The 15,377-nt window shown below is 35.5% G+C and overlaps 2 protein-coding genes across 3 annotated transcripts in view; one reads left to right on the top strand and one right to left on the bottom strand.

Annotated features, from left to right (window-relative positions):
* Positions 1 to 7,066: 7,066 nt before the first annotated feature.
* On the top strand, positions 7,067 to 8,881 carry LOC110102988. Its single transcript, XM_020831515.2, has one exon. It carries the CDS (start codon positions 7,447 to 7,449, stop codon positions 8,632 to 8,634), a length of 1,188 nt encoding a protein of 395 aa, XP_020687174.2. The 5' UTR covers positions 7,067 to 7,446; the 3' UTR covers positions 8,635 to 8,881.
* Positions 8,882 to 11,637: 2,756 nt separating this feature from the next.
* LOC110102969 (MADS-box protein JOINTLESS) overlaps positions 11,638 to 15,377 on the bottom strand; it is a 13,675-nt gene continuing 9,935 nt past the window's right edge. For both annotated transcript variants that reach the window (XM_028700300.1, XM_020831496.2), the window contains exons 6-9: positions 13,057 to 13,098; positions 12,709 to 12,750; positions 12,486 to 12,640; positions 11,638 to 11,803 (exon numbers count right to left, since the gene is read on the bottom strand). In XM_028700300.1, coding sequence (XP_028556133.1) covers positions 11,779 to 11,803; positions 12,486 to 12,640; positions 12,709 to 12,750; positions 13,057 to 13,098 — 264 coding nt within the window. In that variant the 3' untranslated portion in view covers positions 11,638 to 11,778. The remainder of the gene's footprint in view (positions 11,804 to 12,485; positions 12,641 to 12,708; positions 12,751 to 13,056; positions 13,099 to 15,377) is intronic.

Below are 15,377 nucleotides of genomic sequence, written 5' to 3'. Positions count from 1 at the left end.
GGTGAGTAATTAAATGAATGTATACTATACGGTGTAAATGAGTCGAGTTGAGCTCGACTGTCAACTACAGAGCTCGAGCTCAAACTCGAGTCCAGCTCAAAAGACAACCTTGAGCTCGACTCGGCAAGTTGAACTCGACTCGTCTCACTTCTATCAGCTCACCGAGCAGGCTAGCCCCCGCTAGCAACATGCGATCTATGTTGTTTCGAGCTATGTCTTCGAGCTCCGGCATAGCGTCCACTGTCGTCCCAAGCTCCGTCGTCGTCCCGAGTTCCGCCATCGAGCAACACACGATCTCCATCATTTTGGTTTTCGCTCTTGGCATTCAATTCGTCCTCCCGCCAACCCAAACTGAGATTTCATTTTCCCATCCGGTCAACTCTGCGAGTTGCTCGACAAACTAACGAGTCCAGTGGAGGTCTATTCGATGTCGAGCTCGAGCTCGATAAGCCGTTGAGCTCGAAATCATCTTCGAGCTCGATTTGTTAGCTCGATAAGATTGACTCGTTGAGCCTGTTACCGAGTCGAGTCCGAGCTAACTCGCGTATCGGCTTTACTTGATTACACACCTAATATAGACAAGTTGTAGGCTTTGTAAGTGACCAAGAGCAAAAAGGCCAAACATGCTACTTTTAAATATTCATTAGGATTTATATATTATGCAATAAAAAGTAGGATAATTACTAAATAAAGTTTATAACAAAGAGCTAACATAACAAATCTCCATTTTAGACACAAGTGGAACCATAATCAGTGTGTTAAGTAGTTGGTAGTTATCCGTTAGTTATACAGAAATAGTAAAACGTCATTAACTGTTGCATATGAAGCATTAAATATTAGTGAACAATATGCTATGCAGCAAATCACACTCTTTTGTATAACTTTAAAAAAAAAAAAAGTAGTTCATATTTGATATTCAATTAATTTAATCATCTCTGATTAAAAATTCATTAAATAAATAAAAAAAATTTTCTTATTTTAAAATTAAAATATCAAAAATTAAAAAAAAATCTATACTAGAATCTCAAGATATAAATGATGAAAAAATTTAATCTTGAAATAATAATAATAATTAAATATTCATAATAATTTTTAAAAATATATATATTGGTGCAAGAGATAAATATAAAATTTACAAAAGTTATAAAGTATTCTTAAGAATATGTAATTAATATCACTCATCACAGTTTTTAAAAATTCGATATCTAACCTCCTCATTGAAAGCGCATTTTTTTTTTCACAAATTTTATTGTGGGGGTGAATATGACATAAATTATTGCACGAACATTTTAGATTGGACGGATATCAAAGCAAGTGGCACATTCATGTAACAGGGCAATCACATTCATATTATAAAATAAGGGTGGGCCCCATCCATCACGTGCTTCTTCTATGCAATGATCTCCGCTACGAACTTTTATTTCGTCCGGTGTAAGAATGCAGAGGAACATTCGATTGTAGGCAAAATCGTGTCTATACCGAGGTGTATTGAAAAAACTCGATACACCTCGGTATAGACCCAATTTTGCCTACAACCAGATGTTCCTCTGCATCCGATCGGAGGACGTAATAATTGTTCCTCCGCTGCTGGCCTATTGCCTTCTATTTTGGACCACTAGGCTGTATCTGAATGTTAATATATATAACTTTTTATTTATTTACTTGAAAAATATTTAAGAATAATATGAGGTTCATCTTGATCTATTTATTAAATTCTTTAGCTATCAATTAAAAAATCTTAGATTTAAAATTATTTATATGATGTGTGTGAATTCATTTTAATTATATATATAATTTTAGAATCTAACACTTACAAATATCTAAATATATTAGATCTTAAAATCATAATATTATAATTGAAATCAAAGCAGCAAATCAATGGGGCTTCAGTTGAGTACTATAGAAATTATTCGATGCAGAATCCGGACGTCGCTTCTCGTTCGGACTCCAATCAAGTCTTGAAACATGTTAGTTGAACATATCAAATAATAAACCATATTATATGTGTTGAATCATGTGTACATGGCTATCCCTGATATCCCTAAATATGTCGGATATCCGTTTAGCAGTAAAATTAATGGTGTTATCCCAATGAAGAAAACAGGGTCTTGAGTTAACATTTGCAGGAGGAACAACAGATATGTGCTTCAGAAATCATATATGTATATAATCAAGACGTAAAATTATTAAAGGCAATAATAATTAGAGAGACGAAGTGCTGTGATGACTCGTCATTAACAAAGGAACAAATCCGTTCAAATAACCGAGGGAGACATAACCAACAAACTTCATGGACATATTATTAAACGGTTGAACTAAGAAATTCGTAATGGCCTATGCTTAATTTTAGCAAATCTCCTTTAATGATGAAGGCTTGTCTGGTAACATCCCATCATGACAGCAACATGAATATTAGGGTTGTGTTCTGCACAAATGCAGAGTAAATCGAAAAATGTTTAAATTCCTTAAAGCTTCATCCACTTCATCACATAATATATCGGCTAAGGAGTCGCATATAGCTCTAAATATTGATGTAAATATTATATGTAAATGTTGTATACAACCTATGTATAGCTTACACATAATATGTGGACAAGCTTATACAAAGCGTGTGAAAAAAATATAGTAGAGAATGTGCACAAGTTTGTACACAGTGTGTGCACAATATTAAATATTGAAACTATTGTTCGGTTTCTTGAACTCCATAAAATTTATGTATTTCCTGTATGCCAATTAATATTCAAACATAATTAAGCTAGACACTTATGTATGCAGCTTAACAAAAGCTATGATGCATTTTCCTTCTGGAAGTTCTACGGTATACAAGTTCACACATCGAACAATTTCTACATATTGAGCAATTTCTACGGTATACATATAGCTCTAAATGTTTATAGTTACATAATATCCACAAAAATAGTTTGTCATTCATACTAAGGCTTTGTTTGGAACGGCTTTCTTACTGCTTCTTAAAGCCACTTTCTCATACAAAAATTTTATTTTTTGTACTAGAAAGCGGCTTTAAGAAGCAATAAGAAAGCCGTCCCAAACGAAGCCTAAATCCTAAAAAGCTAAAGAGGATGAAGAGCGATTATCGACAGTTCCTTCATGAAGATAAAGAGCGTCGTGAGAGTCTGGATTCTGCACGTAGAAATCTCTGGTGAACAAGACGAGAGCTCCGGCTCCGAATCCCTAAATTTTTTGGGTCTTCCGTGAGTTTTCAAAAGTGAACGAACGCATCAGCTTCATTTTTTTCAAATCTATAACCTCCCGACCAAGTTGAGTCATCTAGCTACAAGAAAAATATTATTAATTGAATTAACTGGGCCGGTTCTTTAGATCACACTTTAATAACAAAATCATATGACTATGACTACATACAAAAAAATAAAATAAAATAACATGTCAATACCCGATTGGAGTCCGGATAAGAAGCTACATTCAGACTAATCACAAAATAATTTCTCTCAGTTGAAATGTCTTTCTAGTAAATTTTGTACTTGTTGCGTCCTGGAATATTCGCGGCGGTAGAGAAATATATAGTTGAAATGTCTTTCTAGTAAATTTTGTACTAAAAGGCTACTTTAGAAAACAGCAAGAAATGCGTCTCAAATGAAGCCTAGGCCAAAATAAATTATGTAAAGAGATGGATATCAAATATAATTTATTAAAAACTAATAAATTACTATGATAGAGTTTAGGGAAAAAATGTTCTCATGATAAAATATTTTGAGCAAAATTTTGATCAAGATGAATTATAATATTATTAAAGGGTTATTTTATTTAAAGTAAAATGGGTGTAGAGTATTTCAAAATGCAGGACTTTTGAAAATATTGGTGTTTGAGTTATCCTTCATTTGAAGCAACTTTTTAGCATAAAAATTCCTTGAAAATAAAAAAATTAAGTAGTTAAAAGTTATCCCAAATGAAGCTTAAAGTAAAAAACAAAAAAATTAAAAAAAAAAACACTTTAAAAAAAAATGTAGAGGAAAAGTTAAACTATTTGAAATTCAACTAGTTTGATTTTTGATGTATTTGAAAATTATAAATTTAGTTTTCAATATACTATAAATTATTTGCTATTGTTGCTCAGGTTGCCATCAGACTTTGCTGCCACTCCACCTATGGCAATCACCGTCACTCATATCATCACTAGCATCATTTTGTTTCATACTATATTCATTTTACTTCATATCAAATAAATATAATTATCTACGTTTATTTTAAATTTATTCCAATAACTTAAAAATATTTCAAAAAAATTTAATTTTTTTTTAATACTACATCCATTTTTACTCTCCTTTCCTTTTTCAACAAAGCAAGCCGCAACTAAATGTAATTTAAGAATAGTGCAATAAATAGATTACTAATATTATATTAATTTCAATTACATTCCCAAAAAATAAATTTTTTTAGTCCCATCATTTTGCTTTTTAATTATAATATTATGATACAATTTTTTTAAAAAGTTTAAACCGACGAGGAGAATAAAAGAGCTTCGAATCACTTAACAAAATTTTTGTACAATTTTTATAAAAAAATTTACAATTTGTCTACTTATATTTTAATCTCTTAAATAAATTTATTAAGATATAAATTCATAATTTAATTATGATCAATTTAAAATAATTTGAATTCACGAATGTTGCTTTCATCTCTAAATCAGCATTTAATATTTATATAATATACGATTCAATTAGCTAACAATACCGAAATTTTATAGCAACATTGCTGTGATATTAATGGCGATAATATTTTAGATTACAAAAAGAAATTTATGGTTCATTACCTATTCTTCTAATCTAACAATATTGGGGTACAATTAGCAATTTTTATTTTTATTTTATTCCATCCTGAAGTTTTCATTTTGATAGAGCAATTAAGTAAATTTAAATTTGCAAATTTGCAATGGAGTTTTATTTAGAAAAAAAAAAAACTTATCTCAAGCTAAGGGTGTAAACAAGTCGAGTCGAGCTCGAGTCATCACTTGCTTGAGCTTGTTTAAGTAATTGAAAATTATGAAAAAGAGAAAATGATTATAATTCAAATAAATATTATAATAAAATAGTAAAGATGAATAAAAAATAAAAATAATAAATAATAAATAATCCCTTAATATAAAATATTAGATTTTTTTTTTAACATTTTGTACAACTTTGCATCTGAATGCCAATATATTTTAAGTGCATTTCATATTAATATTTTTTAAACTAGCTATTTCTTGATTTAAAGAGTCAAGTTGGGATCGGCTCAAACTTAGCTCGTTAGCTCATGAAGCTTAGCTCAGGAATAATTTATCAAGTTGAGCTTGAGTTTGCTCATGAGTCAAAATTGTTGCTTCCTGGAATATTCGCAGTGGTAGAGAAATATAATACTCAGCATTCTAACTTTGTACAAAGATCCAACATAAAAAATAGATAAAAGAGTAGGGTACATCATGCATAAAAGACAACACAGTGTTTATGTGTAAACCCCCCAAAAGAGGGAAACACCAATGGGGCCTTGCCCAGTCGAATTGATTCGAGTAGTGTTGGTGGTTGATTATAAATAATGCCCTTCCCAAAGGAGGGCGCTGGCTCAATGTACATAGCACATTACATAGTTGGAGAACAATATGAAAGTTATTCTAATGAGAGTGTGGGCTTGCTTGTTAGGTCCTTAGCGCCGTAAAGCAATAGTCAAATGATGGTGGTCGGAGGGACCATAATTAGAAGTCTATAGTTATAGTGATTGTAGTCGGCAAGTGATATAGGTTGAAAAAATCATAGTTGGGTGATATAGGCTGGAGAGATCGTAGTCATCAAACAACGGTGATCGGGAGAAGATTCAGTGGTCATATAGTCCGTGAGGAATTCTGGAGGTAGTCAAAAAGCAGACAAAAATCCAATAGCGCTCGGAGGTCGGGAAGAACTCCTTCACTGGCACCGCAAGATGGTGAGTGCAAGAGAGCTCTCAATATTTATGTTTTTGGAGTAGCATCTTCAGTAATATGGAGAAAATCTAGGTCAAGTTTGGAGTATTCTATCGTACGACTTATAATGATTCCCATAATCATTAAGCATTTATCAAGCATTTAAATGCCTTAGTTATGTCAGAATTGAGTGATCATGGGCTTATTAGATTCATATCATCGAGCCACTCAATTCCACTATAAGCATGTCATATTTAAATATCATTTGATCATCCAATTAATACTTTAAAGCTTTAAAATAGGCTTTCGTCATTTGATTTGAGCTCATTTTGGGTTAGGATTGGACCAAATTTGGTATCGATGATTAAGATGTTCAATTTGCCTATAAGTTTGCCAAAATTATAGTTTGGGTGGTCTCTAATATAATTTGAAAGTTCTCAATTCAAATTTGCATCGAGATCTAACATATCATGCATGACTCGCTTACATGGGCGGATCCACCCATGGCTTAGGGTGGGCATTTGCCCACCCTAAAATATATATATATATATATATATATATATATATATATATATATATATTTAGAGGGGAGATTTTGAAACATTTTGCCCCTCCTAAAAAAATTTTTTTGTTCTACTTTTATCAATCCTAAGCATATTTGCCCATCCCTAACAAATTTTTTTTTTTTTTGCCCACCCTAAAAAAAGAAGTTGGATCCGCCCCTGCTCGCTTACACACTTAGGTTTTATTTGGGACAAATTCTTATTGATTTGCAAAATTGTTATTGAAAAAAAAAATTAAAATTGTTATAGAAAAAAAAACTTTTTAATATAAAATTTTTAGAAGTATAAAAAAAATAATGGTGAAACCAGCACAGAAGTAAGAAAATTGTCCAAAGAAGCCCACGCGGATAAAAAATGTACAGTGTTGAAACGGCCACGCCCGTCTTCTGCCCAAAAACAGATACTTACAACTTGATTAGTTGTTCACGGCAGCACTAAACCCTCCCTTTTTCCGTTAAACCAAACAGAAGAAACGGAAAATAATAAAAACTGTACAAAAATAAAATAAAGCCAGTAAAAAAAACAACTCATCTTTTTCCCCAAAATACCCCCGCCTTCGTTCCCCCTCAGCTCGTTCTTAAAAGAACCCCTTTCCGAGTTCCTTCTTTCCATTCTACTTCCTTATTTCCCACCGCTCGCCGGAAAGTACCGCCGGCTATCGATTTCCCACCGTCGGTGGAGACCATGATGTGCTAATTTTCCGATCTTCAGCGTGGAATTGAGGAGTCCCAAAGCAATCTTGCCATGGAGGTCCAGCGAATTCACCAGCTGATGCTTCTAACCCTTCGATCCCTAAGCTCCCGTGTTGCTCTCGTGGGTGGTAACCACACCGCTGCCCGATTCTGCACTCGCTAACGTCCTCCGCCGCCCCACCTTGCTCTTTCCCTTTCTATTTGTCTTGGTTTTTCTCTAGTGTGTTATTCCTAGCTCACAGGTGAACCAGTGATACGTGCTCCGACGTAGATCGGAAATATGAAGGCCTCGCCGCGCACGATCCGACGGCCTAACGACGGCCAGGCCGCGGCTGAGCTTCCCCGCGACGAGCTTGTGATCCCTCTTCCTGACCCTAGGCTCCTTCGCCTCATCGCCCGGTCAGTGCTTCTCGCCGTCGCTTTCCTTTCCCTCCCCTGGCTCCGATCTGCGCTTCTTTCCGATCCCGCTGCCCATGTCGCGGGCCAAGGCGGTAATTCGGCCAACGACGAGCTTTTCTACATGCCGAAGTTGCTGCAGGACATGAAAGCCTACGGACTCATGCAGCCCCAGGGTCGCACTTTGTTCCTTGGAAACCCTGGGTTCCACGCCTCCCTTCTCCGGCGCAGCGGCGTTTCCTGCCTGCCGGAACGCAAGATTCATCAGATCAGCGGCGCCCAGTCGCTGGATTTCGTCTTCCTCGTGGCCGGAGGGTTCAATGACGCCAATTTTCGCCTCATCGACCGCGCAATCAGGGTCGGCGGCGTTGCCGCGTTCCGGCTTGGAACCCATCCTGTTAAGCCCTTCAACTTACCGGCGAATTACAGGATGATTTACATCCAGAACATTGGTCGCACCATCATCGCCGTAAAAAAGCTTTACCACGACAATGCTGGCGGTGGGAAGCTCGGGAGGCGGCTCTTATCAGTCTCCGAAACAAAGGAAGATGCTCTTCAATCACTAGAGGACGCGCTTCTCGAGCCGCCGGTGGTGGAGAAGCACGGAAAAATTATTAGGTACTTGCCAGACCTGACTGGGGAATCTTTGGATAACTACCCAAGAAGGGTTTTTGTGGACATAGGCTCGCCGGGTAGAGTCGGGTCCGAAGGATGGTTCAGGAAGAAGTATCCGAGGAATCAGAAATTTGAGATCGTTAGGGTGGATTTAGTTGACTGGCCGGCGGCGACTGCGGTTGGAGGCGGAGATGTGGGGGAATGGCTGAGATGGAATGTGAGAAAGGAGGAGTACGTGGTGGTGAAAGCAGAGGCGGACGCGGTGGAGGAAATGGTAACAGGGGAGGTCCTTGAGCTCGTGGACGAGTTGTTTCTGGAATGCAGGAACGACTGGGAGAATGGAGAGGAGGCGGAGGACGACGAGGGGAAGTGGAGGATGAGAGCTTATTGGGAATGCTTGGCACTCTTTGGTAAGCTCAGGGAGAATGGAGTTGCAGTGCATCAATGGTGGGGCTAAAAAAACTTAATAAAAATTTTTAAATAAAGAAAAAACTCCATTTTTGTTCATCATGGAGCTTTTGTGCAGCAACGATAAGATGCTGTTAATTGTTTGTGTCTGATTATCCATCTTTGTTAGGTCAAAAAGATAGTGTTGGGGAATGCAGTGTTTATCATCTTTATGTGATAATTATTGTGATTTTGTTTTGGACTGGGGGAGGTGTCAATTCTCATGTTGCTTTGTGCCTCTTTAATCATTTGATGGACAATGATGATGACCCTACAATGCCATTAGAATGATTTCAAAAAAATTTATATTAAGTTAAAAATATGAAAAATGGAATCTTTTTTAATCCAACAATTTTTTGAACATAAGTTGGTAGTTCTTTTTTTAATCCTAAGCAACAATTTTTAATGAGGTTAACATTCTGATTAGTTAGACACCACTAGATTTAAGTAGGGGTGTCAATTTGGGTCAACCCGTCGGGTTCGGGTCGAACCCTTGACCCGGCAACCCGCCGGGTCAACCTGACCGACCCGTTTTATCAAACGGGTCGAATCTGCAAACCCGGACCCGACCTATTTATAAACGGGTCGGGTCCGATTCGGGTTGTCGTGTCGTGTCAAATATTGACACCCATAGATTTAAGGTTTGAGTTTTTCTTTCCTCTTATCTGTGCTACATTTTTTCTATCCTTTTTGCTCACCATTGATTTATTTTTAAATTCCAACTCTTCTTCTCTGTCCCTAGGTACGATGAGAGGAGAATATTTTGTGCGGGGTTCGGACATAGAGTTGTATCCCAACATGTTAGTGTACACAGCGTGTATATATTGTGTAAACACTGTATACAAAAATAAAGATACACAATGTATAGACAGTGTACGCTAAGAATTTGGACACAACTTTCCGTTCAGACTCAGCCATTAATAATTTCTCTGATGAGAGGGCATTAGGGGCGGAACTTGCATTAGGGCAAGTCAAACCCCCTCAGAAGACGCTGTCCCCTTTGACCCTCGATATACCTTAAAAGCATATGACGATCAAGGATATGAATAAATATGGGTCGCTATTGAAAATTAAGGCTAGTTTCGCCCCCGGAGGGCATGCCCCAGTTTTCACTTCGTACTTTGGTGATGAAATTTTTGCAACTTAAAGAACTTCATAGAGCTTTTGTGATTGGTGTCTTCTTCCATTCTAATTTCTCACCCATTTTCATGATATTTACTCTTATGAGATCTACTATAGATCTCCCTCAAGCATCATCAGTTACCTTCTTGATTTCTTCTATTACAGGACTCGACTTGGGCTGGCCCAATGATATTTACCCCTCTAGCTTCATTCCTCTCCTCTCTAAGCAATGTCCTGTTGTCAACAAGTTTGAGTTAGAATTTACAAGCCTAGCTTATAACTCTATTATCCTAAGCTCATTAGCCTATATGGTTACACCAGGGGTGTAATTGTGCTAAGCCAGCTCGTGTGTCGGGTTGGGTTAGGTTGGCTTAACAAATGGCCATAAGCTCAATAAGTTAGCAAGTTAAATTTGAGCCAACTCCAATTTAATTAATTTTCTTATCAGCTTACTCATTTAAAAAAAATATTGATGTGTTGAAACTTAAATTCCAAGTGTAAATTTATATCTGATTTTCTTATATCAATTAAATTTATATCATTTATCATTTTATTTTAACACTTCAATTAAAAATATTTATTATTTTTTCTTAATGAATTTTATATTAATTGTTAACTACCTAATGCAGCTCTTTATTTTTCTCATTCAAGACTTAAAACCCGATAATTATAATGTTTTAGGAATGCAACACGAGAGCTTTCTAGAAAGTCACCCATCATAATACTATTATTGCCCAAGCATGTTGAAAAGGATGGAGTAGCTCCAACAAAAGAGAAGATTAGAGAAAGTCGCGTAATATTGTTTGATCACAAAATCATCTGATTCGATTATAAGAGTAGATGCATTACATCTAACCTATGTTAAAAAGGATAAAGATGGACCTTAAAAGATTTGATTAGAAAGCAATTCGAATGAGTTTTTTATTATATTTAAATAAGAAATTGACTCTTAATAGAATATAATAGCGAAAAAAAAATTCATGCAGTAAATCCCACACATAATAGGATAACAGCTTGATGTTATTGCATATTTGAACACTTTCAATCTTTTAGAAATTTTGGTTGACATTTTATTTGATAAGCTATTTTATTGAACTCTTCTTGATACAAAATAAATGCATTTTTAATTCATATTACATATCACATGAATGCATATTTAATGATTTTGCAGCAATATAAATGTTTTCCATATAATTAGTAGTATTTCAGAAGAAAGCAGAACAAAAAGAATTTTGCTTCGTTTGAGATAATTTTTTTTTTTGCTTCTTCAATAAATTTTTTAGTATAAAATTTAAATTTTTATACTAAAAAGCTGCTCCAGTGAAAGATAAGATTAGAGAGAGTCGGCTTAGATAGTTTGGTCACATTAAACGGAGGCCTTACGATTATCTAGTTAGAAAAGTTGAGGTATTAGATTTGACTTTTAAAAAAGGTAGATGTAGAACTAAAAAAACTTGGTTAGAAAATATTAAAAAATAAATTTTTTTATTAGATTTAAATGAGAATTTGACTTTTAACCTGACACAATGGCGAAAAAAGATTTAATGTAGCCGACCCCACGTAGTGGGACAAAAGCTTGTTGTTGTTGTTGTATATAAAAAATCGTTTTAAGAAGCACTAAAAAAACCATCCCAATGCTTCGTTTAGTACTGTCTTAGACCACTATTTTTTTCCTGCTTTTAAAAATTTTCTATACTAAAAATCAGCTTTACAAAACAGTAAAAAAATCATCCCAAAGCCTTTGGATAAAACTCACTGGCACAACAGGAATGTTACCAGTCCAGTTTCTGCTTCAGGCGAACTGAACAATGTCAATTTTAAAGAGAAAACTCTCCATTTTATCAGTTGGCAAGGCAAAAGATGATGATGATGAATTCTGAAAGCAGAACACTTTGACGACCTTCAATAGTAAAATTTTATTTGCACTATTTTGCTATTATTGTTTTTTAATCAGTTAGGAACATTATTCTTTCATACAAAGGTTCAAAGATAATAAAGTTGAACTGTTTCTCCTTTCTTCGTTGATCTTCACTCATTTCCAGCCTGAGCATGAAAGCCTGCAGTAAGAAAAAGAAGGGAAGCTTACCCTTAATATATTCCATCATTTCCTTACAGTACAGAGAAATCTTTACCAACCAAACTAATAGCTAAACGTTCAAGGATCATTGACTACTTAGCAATCATGGTCGTTGCAGATACTCCATTAAAAAAGCTCTAAAAAATTTCCTATCAGCACCTTGCCAAGTGTAAATATGAAAGCAAAAGCAGATATGCCATTCTTCTGAAAATATTTGATTGAAAATTATTTCAAATAATCTATCATTTGTTCTTATTAAGGGGTTGTTTGGTAGCATCCATGATCAATCCTCTATATCCGAATTTTTAAAATCCTTAAGGGCTTAAATCATGAAAACTGCTCGGTAACATTCATAATAAATCATCTTAAATCTCATATAACTGTTTGGCTATAGAGCAGGACTTACCTACCGGACTCTGCCTCTAACACCATGGATTTAGTAAATCCGGCAAAATAAAAGATTTCGGAAATCTGGGATTTAGAGCAAATCGGCGGAATTTTCCTTCTACAGTGGATTTTGTTTGCCGTGAGATTTGGTTTTGCATTTTAGGCCGTTTGGCTGGATTTCGCTCAAATCCGCCTCAAATCCGGCCTAAATCCTGCTACCAAACAGCCCCTAAGTGTTTTATGAGATGTTAAAACTATCAACATAATGCCCTTACCCTAATTTGAGACATGTATCCGAGGTATCGTCGTTCTCGTACGGGTTCCCGCAATGAGTTACATTAGTTACAGATTCAGAGGACTGACCATCTTCATGGAAAGCATTTTCTGGATCAACAACCACTTGTTTCCCCATCTTCGACATTTCTGCAACCTGCATAACTCTACTAGTTAGAACAATGAATTGCTAACGTTGAGTAAGGAGCTAGAGAGGCAATAGACCTGATAACGCAACCGAGTATTTTCTTCCATCAGTTGAACTCCCTGAATTTCCAACAAATGGAAAAAGAAATTTCAGAGATAGTTCTTCGTGTTCTGCAAGATAGTATATATTTTGTTTTGCAAAGTATTAACTACTTGCAACTCTGTTAACGGTTATCTTGTAAAATTCAAAAAGAGCAATGTCTTATAACTTGGTGAAGATCATTTGTAGCTTAGCTCAAGAGGAAATGTCTTATTTGCTGAGCGAAATTAGCTCCTCAGAGCTAAATCAAAATTTCATAAGTCCTAACAATCCACATAGTTCCTGTTAATTTTCGTGGAAGTTATCAACATAAAGCAGTTTATAACCTTTTTACGGAGATGATTGATCTGCTCCAGAATTTGTTCACCCTGTAAACAAGTCAATACGTTTAAGGTTACAGATGCACCCAAATGAAAGATAATTGTATTAGTGCTGTAAGAAAATAATGAAATAAGGATGCTTCATCTACCCAACAACATCTCCTAAACATTTATCAATGTGGCATAATTTAGGTATATGGTGCACAGTAAGGAGCTGTTTGGAATCACTTTTATTCTCTTATTTCAAAGCTTTTTTTTTTTATGTTATAAAATGAAATAAAAGCATGTTTGAGATCTTATGCATTCATTATTTTTTAAAAATAAAATTAAAGTGATCCATGAGTATATACAGGTCTGTTCACTTGGTGCAAAGATTTCAAATCTACTAAAGAAGCCGGTAATCATCGGCGACTGTGACCCAATCATTGGAGTTGATGCGGTTCGTTATCCACCTCAGAGCTCTCTCAATAACACAAGACATGTCTCATGGAAGTTGCAGATGGTGAAGGGCATGTGATTTTCATGGTTTTTGAGGTTCTCCAAGGTCAGATGCACGCCAAATCAAAGATTTACAAGGAATGTAGATTGGAAGGTCGGCCAACAAGATCTTACTCAAAGAAAGATTTTCTAATGATGTTCAACTCATCCAACCCTAAGGTGAAAATTTGTAGTCTCCTAAATGCCATCATGTACTTGATCATGTTAAATTGACTGAATTGAAGTGTTGTGTGGTGGTCCGGTTTTGCAAAACACCACAACGGTGTGAATTTCGCAGACACAGCTAGCTAGGTTCCTACCGGAAAGTGCAAGAGACGGATCCAAGCGGTGTAGATACTCTTTGCAAACTAGAGTGTGAGAGCATTGCCAGATCACAAGTTAGTTCGTGTGAACAAAGGTGGGGTAGCGATTTTGCAGCCTAGGTGCAGTTCGTGCAGTCGAATTCTAGCTGCAGACTGAAAATATCTTTTTTGAGGTGGGGCTTTCAAGTCAATGGTTTTGTTGTGTCGGAACAGTAAATCAAGAACCTCAGGGCAGCAGGTTGGTCGCGGACTCGGGTGTCCGGGGAAGACTGGTGAACCGAAGGATGCTCGATGCTGGAGAGTGGCCGTGCCGTGCAGAAGAAAATGCGTGGGCCAGAAGCACGCATGAGCGAGCAACGCATAACTGGAGTGCAAATCATGGGAGGAGCAACACACAGGTGTGTGTGCGCTTTAGAACGTGTGGGAGTGCGAGCTGGAGCTATGGATCTGAACGCGCAACGGAGAGGTTGGACGTGAGCGGGATTGTGATCGATTCGATGAGTTTACTCATGGAGTTAGTGCAAAAAGCCAGTCAGATCGCAGCAAGCACATATGTTGTTCTTTGACCGTAAAATTAGACCAAGGTGGAGATTATTGTGTAGTGGACCGTTTTAGTTAGGATGTTCTGCAAGACACCACATCGGTGTGAATTTTCTATAAATAGAGGTTGTAGGATGATGTATAATGGGCTCTCGTTCAAGATGAATTGAAAAAAAAGCTCCTTTTCCATTCTTATCTCTCTCTCTCCCACTCCTCCCTCTTCCTCTCTCTTTTGAAAGAAGCTCATGAAGAGCTCAAGAGTTCCTCCCCGAGGGTTTATTTTAAAAGGAGCATGTTAAGCCCCACAATTAGCAAGAGCAGTATGCTTAATATAAAATTTAAAAAAAAAAAACAAATTCGTCAAATAAAATAGCGCATTTAGAATGCGACAAAAGAAATAGTTCATTTTGAATGCACTATTTTGATTGGCGCATTCAACTCAAACGAAGAGTGGTGATGTCCTGGTGGAAGAGAGAAATGAGGAAAAGAGAGGGAGAGGAAGAGAGGGGGGAGAGATTTTTTTTTAGTTTTTTTGTTTTTTAATAAGTCTAAGGAGAAAATTTAAATAAAATTTTATAAAATAAAAATAGAATACTTATAAATATATAATAAAAATCAAATTAAATTTATTTAAATTTTTCTTTAGGATTTAAATTAAATTTCAAATTAAAATTAAAATTAAATATCAAAATTAATATTACTATTTATTTGCATTTTTGTAGGCAATGATCAATACATAACAAAAATCAAAATTAAATTTTATTTAAGTTTCTTTATAGAGTTATAAAAATAAAAAATCCGACAACAAAATATCTATAAAAAATTAAATCAGCCACCTAAAACACATAATAAATATCAAAATAATGATTTTTAATTCTTTTTCTTTAAATTTAAAATTTAATTTAATTTAAATCCGAAAAAAAAAATTAATTTAGATTTTTGTTATGTATTGATAATTGCCCACTAAAATACAAAAAAATTATAAAT

This window comes from Dendrobium catenatum, unplaced genomic scaffold (genome assembly GCF_001605985.2).
Source record: "Dendrobium catenatum unplaced genomic scaffold, ASM160598v2 fragScaff_scaffold_1482, whole genome shotgun sequence".
In the NCBI taxonomy this organism is placed as follows: Eukaryota; Viridiplantae; Streptophyta; class Magnoliopsida; order Asparagales; family Orchidaceae; genus Dendrobium; species Dendrobium catenatum.
This window is presented reverse-complemented; position numbering and strand designations above follow the sequence as displayed.

Bases quoted from the DNA above. Each gene is read 5' to 3' on its own strand.
- LOC110102988 (XM_020831515.2), top strand. From the start codon at position 7,447: ATGAAGGCCTCGCCGCGCACGATCCGACGGCCTAACGACGGCCAGGCC.